This window comes from Silene latifolia, chromosome 10, assembly GCF_048544455.1.
Source record: "Silene latifolia isolate original U9 population chromosome 10, ASM4854445v1, whole genome shotgun sequence".
In the NCBI taxonomy this organism is placed as follows: Eukaryota; Viridiplantae; Streptophyta; class Magnoliopsida; order Caryophyllales; family Caryophyllaceae; genus Silene; species Silene latifolia.
In genome coordinates, this window is record NC_133535.1 from 86714 (window position 1) to 102450 (window position 15737).

Consider the following 15737-nt stretch of genomic DNA (forward strand, 5'->3'; position numbering starts at 1 on the left):
CAGTCTTCTGTACTAATTTTTGTGTTTTACAATACTGATTTTACAGTCTTCTAAAACCTCTTTATGAGACAATTTATTATGGTTTCTGGATCTTTCCTACACCTACTATATATACACCTCTTTTCTACCTTTTCAGAACACACAAAAACACAACAACTCTCTCTTCTCTCCATCTCTCTACACTCTATTTCCGTAGCTGATTTTGGGCAACGTTCTGTTACTACTCCTCAATCCGAGTCTTTGTCGTACACCTTAGGCTCGGAATTCGTGTAACCCTGGGGGTTGGTTGCCAAGAGGCCGTGTGTATCGAGCGGGGCAAATTCAACTTTAGGGCAGTGATTCTTGTCACGCCACGACTTCTTTCTCAGCTGGTTCTATAAGTTTTACCGTTCATTGTTATCGTAATAGTGATACCGCCTACATTTTCATGCATTAGAAATTTTGGGAAAATATATTCCTTTCTCACGAGTCATATGATTTGTTCTGCAATAGTCAATTAATTATAATAATTTAAGAGATAATATTATTATTCATTAACTGGACAATGGAGGAAGGTGAGGAGGAGTTAGCAGTAAGAGTGAGTAGGGGATTTGATTAAAAATTATATTACATTATTTTTATTGTACATTCAATCGTATAATCTTAAAACTGCGTAAATAAGGGGTAGAAATTAACAAAGCGCAATATTTTCATTTCAGTTACTTATGGGGAAAATCCCGCCTCTCCATTTATTGTTTGGTTTGATTATTTCATCCTAAAAACGAAAAAAAAAACTGCTCCATTTGCCAACTGTCTTCTCCACCTGTACAACTCCTGTCGTTGCCTGGAATAATTGACAATATAATCGTGATTTGCTGCCTATATTGTCCCCAGAAAATAGTTGATCATCCATCAATAAAATTGTTTGCGCATCTCATTTATTGTCATTAAAAAAAAAAAAGAAAAAAAAAAGATGAGGGAAATATTGCACATCCAAGGAGGGCAATGCGGGAACCAAATCGGATCAAAGTTCTGGGAGGTGATATGCGACGAACACGGTGTGGATAAGTCGGGTCAATTTGGAGGTGATTCTGAGGAACTTCAGTTGGAGAGGATCAATGTTTACTTCAACGAGGCCGCTGGTGGACGGTACGTCCCTCGTGCGGTCCTTATGGATCTGGAACCCGGTACGATGGATAGCATCCGATCCGGTCCTCTGGGTCAAATATTCCGTCCTGATAACTTTGTGTTCGGACAATCCGGTGCCGGTAATAATTGGGCCAAAGGCCATTATACCGAGGGCGCTGAGCTCATTGATTCTGTTCTTGATGTTGTCCGTAAGGAGGCTGAGAATTGTGATTGCCTCCAAGGTATACACTATACATACATACATTTCATCCATCACATTTTCCTTATTACCACTACGTAATATTTATTTTAATATTACATCTTGATGATCGCATTCATTCATTCATTCATTCATACATGATACATATATTATATATATACAATGCAATACTCCGTATGTAACATTGCTGTTTATTTTTATTTATTTTGATGATCACATATACATATGAGATTTGAGATTTTGATGTACATTTTGTGAGTTGTTAATTCAAATAAATATTATTCCTATGCTGCTAAATGAGTGAGTTATTTATTATAGGTTTCCAGGTATGTCACTCGCTTGGAGGAGGAACTGGTTCCGGTATGGGGACTCTGCTGATCTCAAAGATAAGGGAAGAATATCCAGACAGAATGATGCTTACCTTCTCTGTTTTCCCATCTCCCAAGGTCTCCGACACCGTTGTTGAACCATACAATGCTACTCTTTCTGTTCATCAGTTGGTCGAGAATGCTGACGAGTGTATGGTTCTGGACAATGAAGCCCTTTATGATATCTGCTTTAGGACCTTGAAGCTCACCAATCCCAGCTGTAAGTCTTCTCCATCATATCAACTACCGAGTATCATTTTCTATACTTGACATACATCTGATGAATTAACACTTTTTTATTTATGCTTTGTCATTGCAGTCGGTGATCTCAATCACTTGATTTCTGCAACTATGAGTGGTGTGACCTGCTGCCTACGATTCCCTGGTCAGCTCAATTCCGACCTAAGGAAGCTTGCTGTCAACCTCATCCCCTTCCCTAGACTTCACTTCTTCATGGTGGGTTTTGCTCCTCTCACGTCTCGTGGATCCCAGCAGTACGTTTCCCTGACAGTCCCGGAGCTGACTCAGCAAATGTGGGATGCCAAGAACATGATGTGCGCTGCAGACCCTCGTCATGGGAGGTACCTAACAGCCTCAGCCATGTTCAGGGGAAAGATGAGCACCAAAGAAGTGGATGAACAGATGATCAATGTACAGAATAAAAACTCATCCTACTTTGTTGAGTGGATCCCCAACAATGTGAAATCAAGTGTGTGTGATATCCCGCCAACAGGTCTTAAGATGGCTTCCACATTTGTAGGGAACTCGACATCTATCCAGGAGATGTTCAGGAGGGTGAGCGAACAGTTTACAGCAATGTTCAGGCGTAAGGCTTTCTTGCATTGGTACACTGGAGAAGGAATGGACGAGATGGAGTTCACGGAAGCAGAGAGCAATATGAATGATCTGGTGGCTGAGTATCAACAATACCAGGATGCTACTGCCGAGTACGAGGAAGAGTATGAGGATGGCGCTGAGGAAAATGAGGAGGCCTAGATCATCTTTTCTTTTTCTGCCTTTCCTTACCCTAAAGCAGTCAAGCTTAAACTTTTGCTGCACCTTTATATTTTTACCATGTGTTTTTTTTTTTTTTTTTTTGCACCTGTTTGCACTTTCGGAATTTTGGGAGTTAAAGTCTATTAAGGTTATGTGTTATTATTGTATCAAACTTTTTTAATCTTTGAATACTTATAAAATTTAAATTACTCTTTGCATAGCAATGTGACCCAGCTTCAACATCCTTGTTAGAAAAAAAACTGCCCTACTCAAATTTTGGGATTCTATATGGATTTACTCTCTGCATTTCTGTGGAACAAATATTGATCTCTCTTTTCTTTCATTGACATATTCCTCTTGTTATTCATGCCATGCCACCACAAGTAAATGCATCACTTCTTATTGAGCGACATAAATTATGTATGTTTTTGGTTGTGGAATAAGAGCCATTATGAATTCAATGCAAGCGGAGGAAAGTTAATGAATTTGGAATCACAATAATCAGAATCTACAAGAGAAAAATGATTATGCGTAAGAGATTTGAATGCAATGCAAGTGTCATTGACCTATGATATCTTTTCATGGAGATGTTCATATATTCCTAGCTAAGAATTAGGTAATGAGTTCTCAAACAATATGACTAACTGAATTGTGACTTTGCAAACGAGGAAGGAGGGAGGAAGTGACCATAACTCATATAAACGAGTTGATAAGATGAGATTAGTTTATGAAATTGAAATGGGAGGGTGGGTTTCACTTGGCTAAAATTGGGTGGGCCGAAAGAGGCGAATGCCAAATTGCCATGTTACTCTTCTTCTATAATAAAGATACGGAGTATATTCATTATTTAATTAATACTCCTACTACAATTTGTTTGATACTCCGTAAAACTGGAAGCCTTTCCATTTGTTTGATCCCCATACGGCATTAATAGAATAGCTCCTCTCCTCTCTTTCCTGGCTTTCAGGTACTTTGAATTTACCTTTTTATCATTTCAATTTTCCTTCCATCCCATTTCAATCACTCTAGTATTTAAAAGATTTTCTCTTTTTGTCAACTTAAAAGCGTGTAGTGATGATTAACTCTTAATTAACAAAAACATGTATAAAGTGACTCCATTGATTAATCCTTGATAGGGATGTTGTTGTTTGTTGGATATTCTCTCACAAATGCTATCAATTAAATTAAATTAATATGGTTAATTTGTTCAAAACTATACATCAATCAATCAATCAATCAATCAGATTATAATAAATAGCCTTAACTGCATTGGTGTCAATTAGTAGCCATATATTTAATTAAATCAAATTTATTACACTCGTAATTTGTTTTGTAAATTTGTAGAGTGGTTGGGCAGACATGGATACATCTTCAGGTGGTCAAGGCCTGTATCCGCTCCACCGTTGCAAGACTCTTCATTTTGTGTGTCTTCATCACTTCTCCTTTTACTTTTTATCATTCTCATTATTCTTTTCTTCTGTTAATTAATCTCATTGTTTTCTACTCAATTAATTAATTAACAGGTGAGACATGCGCAAGGGTTTCACAATGTTGCAGGAGAAAAAGACCACCAGGCCTACTCGTCTTACGATTATCTAGATGCAAGCTTGACTCCTCTTGGCTGGGAACAGGTTGATAATTTGCGCAACCATGTTCAGGCTACTGGTTTGTCCAACAAAATTGACTTGGTTATTATCTCTCCTTTGACAAGGTATATTATGCATCTCTCTCTATGTCTGTCTCTATCTTTTATATATAGCTGAAACTGTTAATTTGGATATATAGGACTTTGCAAACAGCTGTTGGAGTTTTTGGAGGTGGCGACTATTCTGATGGTATAGATGTATTGCCACTCATGGTGGCAGATGCAGGGAATAGTGGCCGCCCTGCAATTTCAAGTTTTAACTGCTCTCCCTTTTTAGCCGTTGAGCTTTGCCGTGAACTCCTGGTATGTTCTGATCTTATTTACAGGCTCAGCTTCAGCTGCTTTAATTCTTTTCATTGCAATTCAGAAAACACATCACATTTTTTTGCTGCATTTCATGCATTTGCTTGCGGGCTTCCCCTAACTCCCACAGATTAGATCAAACCTAATCTTCAGGGTGTCAAACAGCTTGTTTACACGGGTACCAACAACCTTGGCCCAAAACGATAAGGGGCCGCCTCACATATATACTCCACCTTGTAAAATAAGAATATAACATCCTTTGGCATAATGGTTGCACGGCTAGAGTCTGATTCGATGGTTGTTAATTCAACCCCTCATCTTGCATATTTTTATGTGTAGTACTAGTACTGCAGTAGGCCCAGTGCAGTTACATAATGTTATGGAGTACTTGGTTCTTCCAGCTCTTCAACTATGGTTAACAATTAACAAGAGAGGAATAATTTCTGTTCATCTTCAGTCTTCACTCTTACTAAAATTTAACAGAAAAACTTATATGGAGTACCGACTTGCTTACTTCATGTTTGTGTATTTCAAATTAGACAAATTTAACCCTAAAAACGTCAATTATTTTCCCTCAAAAAATAAAATAAAAAGGTTAATTGTCCGAAAACTATAGGGTCCCGAGACCCACTAGCAAGTAGCAATTATGTAGCTACGCCTCTGTGACAAGAGCCCACTGTTAGAAAAATTTTAAAAGCAGAAAAAATAGCATTCTCCATCTCAAAAAAAATGTAAAAACTTATAATTTCTTTTATTACAATAATGGTACGCCAAGTCGCAAGGCCCTAACTTAGGTTTTGGAATCAGGCCTCCAAATTTCATTAGACGGCTCTGCTTATCGTGATTTTTCTGAACTAGTTACTAAAATCTGTAACTTTCCCTGGCTTCATATGTCCATAGGAGTGGTTTGATCTTGAAGAAAGTCTATTTCGACAGCTCGATATCACTTAGTATCTTCTTCCTTTTGAATTGTATTTTCTGGAAATATGGTTTTTTGCCTATGCCGGTTTTGGTCATAGACATTTTAACGTTAGCTGTATAATTAAAGACTTAAAAGTCGTATTTTTTGTTGTGATTTTAGCTCTTTAATAAAACTTATTTTTCGTCTTTGCTTTGGAAAGAAAGAACCTTTTTAACTTTTTTTGGTACTTACCATCATCATCTCTCGTTTCAGGGAGTCCATCCATGTGATAAGAGGAAGACAAAGAGAGAGTACCAATCTTCTTTCCCTGCTATTGATTTCTCACTGGTAATTTACATTTGTCTGAATGAGGTTGGATGTAGAAAAAGTAAATGAACATTTCCCATTTCCATTGCCTCTGACATACTAATTCTTTTCCCCTTCAACATCTTAAACATCAGATAGAAAGTGACGAGGACATAATGTGGAGGGAGGAGAAAAGAGAAACAGATGAAGAAGTGGCGGAAAGAGGAATGAAGTTTATGAAATGGTATGTATGCTCTTCTTGTTCATAGTTTGTGAACTCTCTATTTCTCCACTTCATTTTACTTTTGTTTAATTTATTTTTATTTTTAATTTTATTTTCTTCTGATTTAGGCTATGGAGCCGAAGAGAAAAGGAAATTGCTATTGTGACTCACAGCGGGTTTTTGTTTCACACCCTTAGTGCCTTTGGAAATGATTGTCATCAAATTGTGAAAAATGAAATATGCACACAGTAAGTGTTGATCTTATGGTAAACTGGCACTTTATCACCTGATTGAGGGTCCTCAACTTGTCTTGGGTTTAACTGAGTTTACTTTCATGCATTTGCAGCTTCAAAAACTGTGAACTACGCTCTATGATTCTTGTTGATAAAAGGTGAGCTTTAGAACTAACGCTAACTTCAATCTTCCTTGCCTGCATTATACTCAATTGGTTTAATGGCTATATTACAAAATTTGCAGTATGGCAAGTCATGATACTCCCGCGACAAACTTTACGGGAAAAGTTCCAGATGGACCAGATCTTCCAAGTGACGCAGTAGATGAGAAGCTTTCGTAGCTCGACCCTCGTTTTAGATTGGTAATCAGAATGGCATTATGCTATGAATGACTTCTACAATATCAAACTTACTAGTGGATTTTCATTTCAGATATACATTCAGTATCTATTGTTAGTGTACGGATGTAAGGAAGATGCTAAAGAACGTGAATTAAGACAATAGATTTACGTGGTCCACTAACAATGTGTTAGCTATGTCCACGAGAAGAAGGGAGAACTCTTTTATTGTTCGCGAGGAAGTACAGATTTCAGAATATATTATTCGGGGCATTCAGATTTCCTAAACAAATACAAAGTTAAGTAAAGAAACCAATAATTACTTTAGTTAATCAAACTAGAAAACCTAATCAGATGCGGAATTCTAAAAAGAGTTTGAAATAGATTCAACGCATATTCAAACAAATCTTCACTTTGACTTGAATCTTCACACAAATAGTAGACGTCGTACTATCAGACGCACCATACTAGGGTCAGATATAACAATTATACTTCCTTCATTCAACTCCACTCTACTTATTTACATTTTTCACACTATTCACAAGTATACATTCAAACTCGATTTTATCTCAATACATAAGTGAAAATATATTCATGTGGGATCTTATTTGATTCGTCTTATCGAGTACATTAAAAATATCTAACTTTTATAATTTTTGCAAATACGTAACTAACGATATTTACCACGTAAAACACGCGTTGGCGAACGTGAAAAAGCAAAGTGGTAGAGTGAGTTGAATGGAGAAAGTAACAATTTAGTGTCAGATGTACCAGACCCACTACAATAGCGTCAAGATGTACAAGATGTGAAATTAGACCTTCATTTTCCGTGGGAAATTTCTAGTATTATCAAGGATGTGAAATTAGACCTTCATTTTTTCGATGAAGTGATAATTAAACATTGCTTTCGTGAAGCTAACAAGGTTGCTGACTTCATGGCTTCAGTTGGACATTCATGTCCAACTCTTTCGAGGTGGTTTGATAGCCGGTAGAGGTGATCATTTGCGGGCTTGGGCCGGACATGGACGGGCCTACACTTGAAAAAATTGTCCGGCGGGCCTAATTTTGTTGCCCGTGTCCATTATAGTGGGCCAAGTTTGATTGTCCAAGCCCGCCCATTTTAAATAGGCGGGCCGACCCACGGGCTCGTGGGCTCAAAATTAAAACAAAAATCGGTTGTCAACTTAAACAAAACTATCTACTACCAAGATTAAAGTAGGTTTATAAACTTTTTTTTGGGCTCGACCTCGTTTCGCTTAACTTTACGTAAAAATAATAATTAGTTTTTAGTTATATACATTTTTTTTATGTTATTGTTGTTGTAATGTAGAGAAAAATAGGAAAATATTTTTTAAAGCGGGCCTAGTGGGCTGGCCCATGGGCATTTTTCATTGTCCATACCCGCCCAATAATTTTGGCGGGCCTATTTTTGTTGTCCGTTACCCGTTAATTTGGTACTTTTCTATGACCATGCCCGCATAAATAGCGGGCCGGGTGGGGTGGGCCAAACGGGCCGACCCGCACTTGATCAGCTCTAATAGCCGGTGGCTTCAACTTACCTCCCTCATTCGAAAGGATGAGATAGGTTGGTCCTACCCTAGAGGATCAACCTAGTTTTCTTACCTAATCAAAAAAAAAAAAAAAAAAAAAAAAAAAAAAAAGATGTACAAGATGTACTATACTAATACCAAATGTACCATTATTGTAAATTTGTAACTAAAACAAATCCACCATTACTTTTGCGTTCAGGGTTGCAAGTTTTAGCTCCTTTGAGTAAATTCCAAATTGTCTTGTTTGGATGCTTTATGTTAATGTTGATAGGATACCCCGTCCTCACTTCTATTAATAGCACTAGATTTAACACGAAATGTTTCTAATAGCTTACGATAGATTTAACACGAAATGTTTGGTGGGATGTCCCATGCTTAACCGGTTTTTGTAAGCGGATATATATTTGGTACCGAGTATACAGATTTTTTTTCCAAAGTAAGGTTTAAAAACAAAGAAATTAACGAAATGAGTCGACTTTGAAAGATATTACCCAAAATGGGTCCACGTAGGATAGGGATGCACGAACATGTGCCATGGAATAAGTCGCTTAGCGACTGAGCGACTTGGGGTCAAAACGCTCTCCCCCTCAGCGACCTAAATGACTTGTAAATAAGTAGGAAAAAAAATAAAAAAAATGGATTTTGGACAAAGTCGCTCACGTGCTGAGCGACTATAATAGTTTTCCAAATTAAAAAAAATGAGGTAGCTAAGGAGAATCGAACACACGATGTCACGCTTTAATAAATAAATGCATACGCTAACAACCAGGCATAATTACCTCTTCTTAATTAAACCCGTAATTAATATATAATATCCAACACAAACCGTGCAGCGTGTATTAAATAAGGTTTAATTAACTTAAGCACTTCTAGTAGACATAGAAAGTTGTTGTATTTTGGTGGTTTGAGTAAAAGTCTTACTAATGAACAACGTGGGTTCGATTCCCCTTTGATGCTTTTTTTTTAAATAAAAAAAAACTCGTCGCTGACCACTTAGGCGACTCTGTCCCAAGTCGCTCACTCCCTAAGCGACTTGTTTCAAAATCGCACAGCCTTAATATCAACTCTATTATACTTGTCACCCAGGATATGGTCGCTTTCGGGGAAAGTGACTTGAATCCGAGCCTAGCTTCGGTGGTGACGTGGACCCATTTTGGGTAATAAGTTTGAAACTAATCCCATTTTGTTGATTTGTTTCGTTTTAAGCTTCATTTTCAGAAAAAATTCGAGTATACATCATGTGTGAATTTGTAAACAATACTCCTATTCTGGAATTTATGAGTTTGCTTGGAGTAGGGTTACCAAAATGACTCCTCTCTAAACTTGGTAAACGGGTCAATTAGATTGGATTCAGGTTGGGTCAGTTCAGATAGGATCAATTTCGAGTTTGCTGGCTACGGGCGGGGTTCGTATTGGGCCGGGTTATTTCAAATCAACTATTATCGAGTTATTTATGGATGTAATCACTTCGCAACAATAACACATTCAGATCGGGTTTTAGTGAGTCGGGTCAAGTTCGGGTCTTGAGTTCAAGTGTCGGGTTTAGTTATTCGGGTCGGGTCATTCGAGCCATGTGTAAATTACAAAACAAATAAATTACTCTTCGATAAGCCATACGACTCATAGCCATGGTACACCATAGCCAATAATGGTTAAATTTGTAAACAATACATCATGTGTAAATTTGGAATGCTAAAATGGGTGAATTATCATTATTACTCTCCCCATTCTTCCTAACTAGAAGAACATCTATAGTTAGTAATTTTACCTTTATTTTTTAAATTTCCTAAAATGGAAAGTAGGACAATAAAATGGAATGAAAAGAGTATGACAATATGATGGATGAAACCAAAGTTGGTTGTTGTGAGTGGTAACGACTCTTATCTTTTAAATAAGTGGTCAGAGGTTCAAATCATGACTCTTGCGAATGAAAAAAGTCAAATTTGGAGGGGTCAACCCATTAAATTGTATTCGGTACCCCGAAAGAGATTGTCTCAACTGTCGGTAATGGATACTCATAGTTAATACCCAAGAAAAAAAATATGATGGATGGAGCGTTAGTTAAAACATTATGGACAATAATGATAACAATGAGTTTCCCTTGTGACAAGTATATTCGTTACAAGCTTGTAACGGGTTAAGTATCATTCATATTGGTAGATAAGACAAAAATTAAATTGCTTAGGAAATCACAAATGATTTGTCTTATTTACTTACGTGGGTTTACTTAACCCGTCACTAATTTGTGACAGATATCGACAGCTACAAATAAGAATTTGTGTAATGATAATAATACACTCATTAACTAATACTTTAGAAATGAGATAATTAATTAGGAATAGATATTTTGGGGGAAAAAAGATAATAAAAGTAAAATTAAAAAAGTATCAAATTATAATAAATTTGTCAATATATTCGTTAAAATACTTTTCCTAGAAAAAATTAAATTTAAAGTAATAAACTCTGTCTTCTTTTTTCCTATCTTTGAAATTTATTCTTACGATGTGTTTGGTAAACAGTAAATTGCAAAAAAAAATTAGCATATTTAGGGTTTTTAGCATATTTGACCAACCAAACAGTAGATGGTTTAAATCAAGGATTAAAGAGCAAAATTTTAACAGTTCATCTCCAAATTGATTATATCAAATTATTGTTGATATTACAATTAAAATATTTGAGCTTGTGTTTGGACCTAATCCTTTTGGATTCACTGAAATCTGAAATTAATTTTGGGTTTAGATCTCTTTTTATTTCCTTTGGAATTGTGTTTCTATAGTTCTGGGACTTGGGAATTTGAGTACTGCATCAGTGCATCCCATGGTGATATACACCTTTCCTTTGTGCTTTCCTTGCAAATTTGGCAGTTTAATTTAGCAGTCTTTGTTATCATCTATCGTTTTAATTGTCTATTTGTATTGAGTTGTTGATAGTTGAAGCAAGCTCATCCCATGATGTCAGAGTTTAACTCAACTCATCTGATTATGAGCATGTTCGTATGAGTTTATGTTTCTTTGTTGCAGGTTTGAGCTAATTTTTGGTGTTTTTTTCGAGGAGAGTCGTTCTTTGTACCCTTTTTTTTATCTTTTGGTTACTTCGTGGTAAATGAAAATTCTTTAATTTTCGTTTACCTTTCTCATCCGCAAGGATGTTATAGGGTGATTTATAATCATCCTAGTTTCTTTACCTTATCAAAAAAAAATTATACTATTTGGTCTGTTTGTTAACAGCTAGCCTTGCTATAGACGGATATATCCGTTTATAACTAAAGACGGGTCAAATAGCTTGAAAGTGATGACATTTTTTGCCCCTACCACCCCACTTGTTGCTTGTCTTATTAGGAATGTGGTATTGTATTTGACCCGTCTTTAGTTATAAACAGATATGTGACGTCTATAATGAGATTTTGTGGTTTGTTAAACAACATATTGAAATAGTAGATTGGGGTCGAATCTACTATTTTACAATATGCTGCTCCTCCAGCATATTCTAACAATAGATTGGGAAAAAGGCATGTTCGCCTTTTTACCCCTTAAAAAATAATGAGCCTACCTTTATTATAGAATAATTAATTTAGTCAATAATTTATTTATGTCCTTATTTGTCATTTTACAAAGGATTAAGATAATTGGCTAAATCTGCTAATCGAATATGCGAGTGAAATCTATCAACAAAATCTGCTAATTATAATCTGCTCTTTCAATCTACTTCTCCTAATATTAATCCGTTATTTAACAAATAGAACCCAAATATAATTGAGCTTTTAACACAGAGTAAGTCAGTGAGTGTGCTATTGCTCCAGGCTCCATGTGCAATTATTTGGTCTGACTGCCTCTTAAATGGAAGCCCCATGTGCAGAACAAACCCCAAAAGGCTGTCAATGTAATGGACACGTTAAACCCATAGTTGGTTAGTCTTAGTAGAGACCAGGAAATGACAAAAATCTGGATTGAAGGCATGTTAAAGTTAGTTGTGTAAGATGATAATTTATGCGTTATTAACTTAAGTCATAGCATTTGATAAATTTTTTGGAAAATTTCTAATATTATAAAGGAGGTAAAATTAGATTTTTATTATTTCGATAAAGTGATAATTAAACATTGTTTTCGTGAAACTATTAAAATTGATGACTTTAACTTATGTTGGACAATTTGTCTAACTCTTTCGAGGTGGTTTGAAAGTCGGTGACTTCAACTTACCTCTGTCATTCGAAAGGATGAGATATATTGGTCTTATTCTAGATGGTCAATTTAGTTTTCCTGACTTATAAAAAAAAATGAATGACACGAGTTGTTACTTCGGTTTTATTTGTGGCTGTTGAGCTATCTCCCTATTAGTAATAATGATACTCACTTTATTTCAATCAATTTTATACAGTTTATTAAAATATATCTCACATATACTCAACAAATGTATAAAAATGATTAGAATTTATAAAGTATAACACAAATTCTCATTTGTGACGAACACTTTGACATGAGTTGTTACTTGTTAAGTTGTTACTCCAGTTTTTATTTGTCGACTGTTGAGTTATCTCCCTATTAGTAATAATGATACTCACTTTATTTCATTCAATTTTATACACTTTGAAAAGTACAAGGAGGCTAGACGAGCCGCTAAAAAGGTCGTACGGGATGCCAGAGCAAAAATTAACCAAGAAGTGTATGCCAGGTTGGACACGAAAGAAGGAGAGAAGGATATCTATAAACTGGCTCGCATAAGAGACCGAAAGACGAGAGATATTCGGAGAGTTAGGTGTGTGAAAGATATGGACGACAAGGTTCTGGTTCAGGATAACGAAATAAAGGCTAGATGGAGTTCTTACTTTGATACTTTATTCAATGGACATCAAGAACAAGGTTTTGGGGATGTAGAGGTAACACCAAGCATGGTTAATCGAAAATTTGTGCGTAGAATACAAAAGAGTGAAGTTAGAAAGGCGTTAAGGAAGATGGGGTCAAAGAAAGCAGAGGGACCGGATGGTATACCCATAGAAGTTTGGAGGTGCTTCGGGGAGAAAGGGATCGAATGGGTAACCATACTCTTCAACAAGATTTGGAGGAGCAACAAGATGCCATCGGCTTGGAGGAGAAGTACTCTTGTCCCTTTGTACAAGAACAAAGGTGATGTTCAAGAGTGTTCCAATTATCGGGGAATTAAACTTATGAATCATACGATGAAGTTATGGGAGCGAGTAATCGAGCAAAGGCTTAGGAGATGTGTATACATCTCGGATAACCAATTTGGATTTATGCCCGAGAGATCGACTATAGATGCGATTTTTATCATGAGACAGTTGATGGAACATCATCGGGACAAGAAGAAGGACTTGCATATGATTTTTATTGACTTGGAAAAGGCATATGATAGGGTACCAAGAGAAGTACTTTGGTGGGCTTTGGCGAGAAATGGTGTGTCGCGAAAATATGTTGACCTCATAAAGGACATGTATGAGGGGGCTAGTGCAAGTGTTCGCACTAATATTGAGAGAACGGAAGAATTTCCCATTACCATCGGGGTGCATCAAGGTTCCGCACTTAGTCCTTTTCTCTTTGCTATAGTTATGGATGAGTTGACAAGGGATATTCAGGACGACATCCCTTGGTGTATGATGTTTGCTGATGATATTGTGTTGATTGATGAGACAAAAGAGGGGGTGGAAAGAAAGTTGGAATTGTGGAGGCAGACTTTAGAGACCCGTAGGTTTAGGCTGAGCAGGAGTAAGACTGAGTATTTGAGGTGTCAGTTCACTAAGGTGGCGGGGTAGAGATCGACAGAGGCGGGGAGTATTATTTTCGATGGGAATGTTGTTGAGGGGTCGGATTTCTTCAGATATCTATGATCTATTATTCAAAAAGATGGGGAGTTAGACGGAGATGTGGCTCACAGAATTAAAGCGGGATGGTTGAAATAGAAGAGTGCGATAGGGTTTCTATGCGATAAAGATATGCCCCAAAGATTAAAGGGAAAATTCTATCGCACTGCAATTAGGCCTGCCTTACATTACGGTTCTGAGTGTTGGGCCGTGAAACATTGTCACATTCAAAAGATGAGTGTGGCGGAGATGCGCATGTTGAGGTGGATGTGCAGACATACAAGGAAAGATCGGTTAAGGAATAAGGTGATCAGGGAAAAGGTAAAAGTGGCGCCAATAGAGGACAAGATAATGAAAAACCGACTAAGATGATTTGGCCATGTGATAAGGAGACCTATGGACGCACCAGTTAGGAGGCTGGAGACTTGGAGAATAGAAAAGGTCCCTAGAGGTAGAGGAAAACCGAGACAGACATGGTTGAGAGTGATAGAGCACGATATGAGATTTCTGGGACTTGAGGAGAGTATGGTGACGGAGAGGGCACAATGGAGGGAAATGATACATGTGGATTTTTAGTTTTGATGTTTTTTGACACATTTAATGTTTTTTATTTAATTTAAAGAAATTAAATTATTTTTTTCTTCTCTCCTTTATTACACTTTTTTACCAACCACTTTCTTATAGATTTTACTTGGTTCATTTCGGATCCTTAATTCTATTTCGGTTTTTAAAAATCGTTTAAATCTTTTCTCTCGATTTAAATTTTAAGTTTTTTGGAAAGAAATCCGGAATTCTATTTTAAAACCCCTAAGTTTACCTTGACTTTCCATTACATTTTCGTCCTTCCTTTTTGTTTTTCTTTTTCCTTTTTTTATTCGATTTTGAAGCGTGCGCTCACCCATGGACGGTTCGAAAGGATGATTCATGTTAGACAACCCCAAATCATTTTGGGATTAAGGCTCTGTTGTTGTTGTATTAAAATATATGTCACATATACTAAACAATATATTAAAAATGATTGGAATGTATAAAGTATAAGACAAATTCTCATTTGTGACGGACATTTTTTGTCATAAACTTGTGACCTCTCACAAAATGCGAGTGAGAGAGCAAGTGAGTGTGTTAGAGGAGAAATGTTGTTTTTTTACCACATTACCCTCAAATATGTTGGTGAGGTTTGAAACGGGTAAAAGAGTCTTGGTCAATTTTCTTAAATAATGTGCAAAGCCAAGTTGCAAGATAAAAATGGAGGGAGTATGAAACTACGGGGTTGATTGGTTTATAATGGAAAATTGCAATGTCTAGGAAGATCCAATTACTATGTTATTCTATTTTATGTGAATTTGAAAAAGTTGTTTGGTTGTCTGTGAGAATTTCAATTCCATAGGAACTCCCACTTACCTAGGGGGTAAGCCAATTTCCTCAATTATGGAGGAATTAGAGTTCATAGGAAGTTCCAATTCACGTGAATTGAGGCAACCAAACAACTAGCTATTTTTACACTTCCCATGAATTACAATTCCTGTGTTTTTGAGAACAACCAAACAAGTCCTAAATACGGAGTAATTGTCATTACCCTTATTAAGCCTCTCTTAGATGATACTAGCCATCTTAAAATCAAAACGAGTAAAATATGCTTCAACTAGTATATATACTATATAGGATAAATACTTTATTAGTCGTTAGCCATTATTATTTTATCTCATTTAGTATAATTGACTTGTTTTAAATATAA

At 36.4% G+C, this 15737-nt stretch overlaps 2 protein-coding genes across 2 annotated transcripts; both read left to right on the forward strand.

The window, feature by feature from the left end:
* The first annotated feature begins 756 nt into the window (after positions 1 to 756).
* LOC141604572 (tubulin beta-1 chain-like) lies at positions 757 to 2915 on the forward strand. The gene is made up of 3 exons (XM_074422979.1): positions 757 to 1349; positions 1646 to 1915; positions 2015 to 2915. The coding sequence occupies exons 1-3, from the start codon at positions 953 to 955 to the stop codon at positions 2689 to 2691; spliced, it is 1344 nt and encodes a 447-aa protein (XP_074279080.1). The 5' UTR covers positions 757 to 952; the 3' UTR covers positions 2692 to 2915.
* Positions 2916 to 3418: 503 nt separating this feature from the next.
* Positions 3419 to 6853, forward strand: LOC141604573 (phosphoglycerate mutase-like protein 1). Its single transcript, XM_074422980.1, has 9 exons — positions 3419 to 3658; positions 4036 to 4113; positions 4215 to 4402; positions 4477 to 4639; positions 5814 to 5888; positions 6002 to 6090; positions 6198 to 6317; positions 6416 to 6460; positions 6547 to 6853. Exons 2-9 carry the CDS (start codon positions 4051 to 4053, stop codon positions 6641 to 6643), a joined length of 840 nt encoding a protein of 279 aa, XP_074279081.1. The 5' UTR covers positions 3419 to 3658; positions 4036 to 4050; the 3' UTR covers positions 6644 to 6853.
* The last annotated feature ends 8884 nt before the right edge of the window (positions 6854 to 15737 follow it).

Excerpts from the sequence above, each read along its gene's own strand:
- LOC141604572 (XM_074422979.1), top strand. The coding sequence starts at position 953 with ATGAGGGAAATATTGCACATCCAAGGAGGGCAATGCGGGAACCAAATC. Across the intron at positions 1,350-1,645 it reads GAATTGTGATTGCCTCCAAG|GTTTCCAGGTATGTCACTCG; the intron begins GTATACACTATA and ends TATTTATTATAG. Across the intron at positions 1,916-2,014 it reads GAAGCTCACCAATCCCAGCT|TCGGTGATCTCAATCACTTG; the intron begins GTAAGTCTTCTC and ends TTGTCATTGCAG.
- LOC141604573 (XM_074422980.1), top strand. The coding sequence starts at position 4,051 with ATGGATACATCTTCAGGTGGTCAAGGCCTGTATCCGCTCCACCGTTGC. Across the intron at positions 6,318-6,415 it reads AAAAATGAAATATGCACACA|CTTCAAAAACTGTGAACTAC; the intron begins GTAAGTGTTGAT and ends ATGCATTTGCAG. Across the intron at positions 6,461-6,546 it reads ATGATTCTTGTTGATAAAAG|TATGGCAAGTCATGATACTC; the intron begins GTGAGCTTTAGA and ends CAAAATTTGCAG.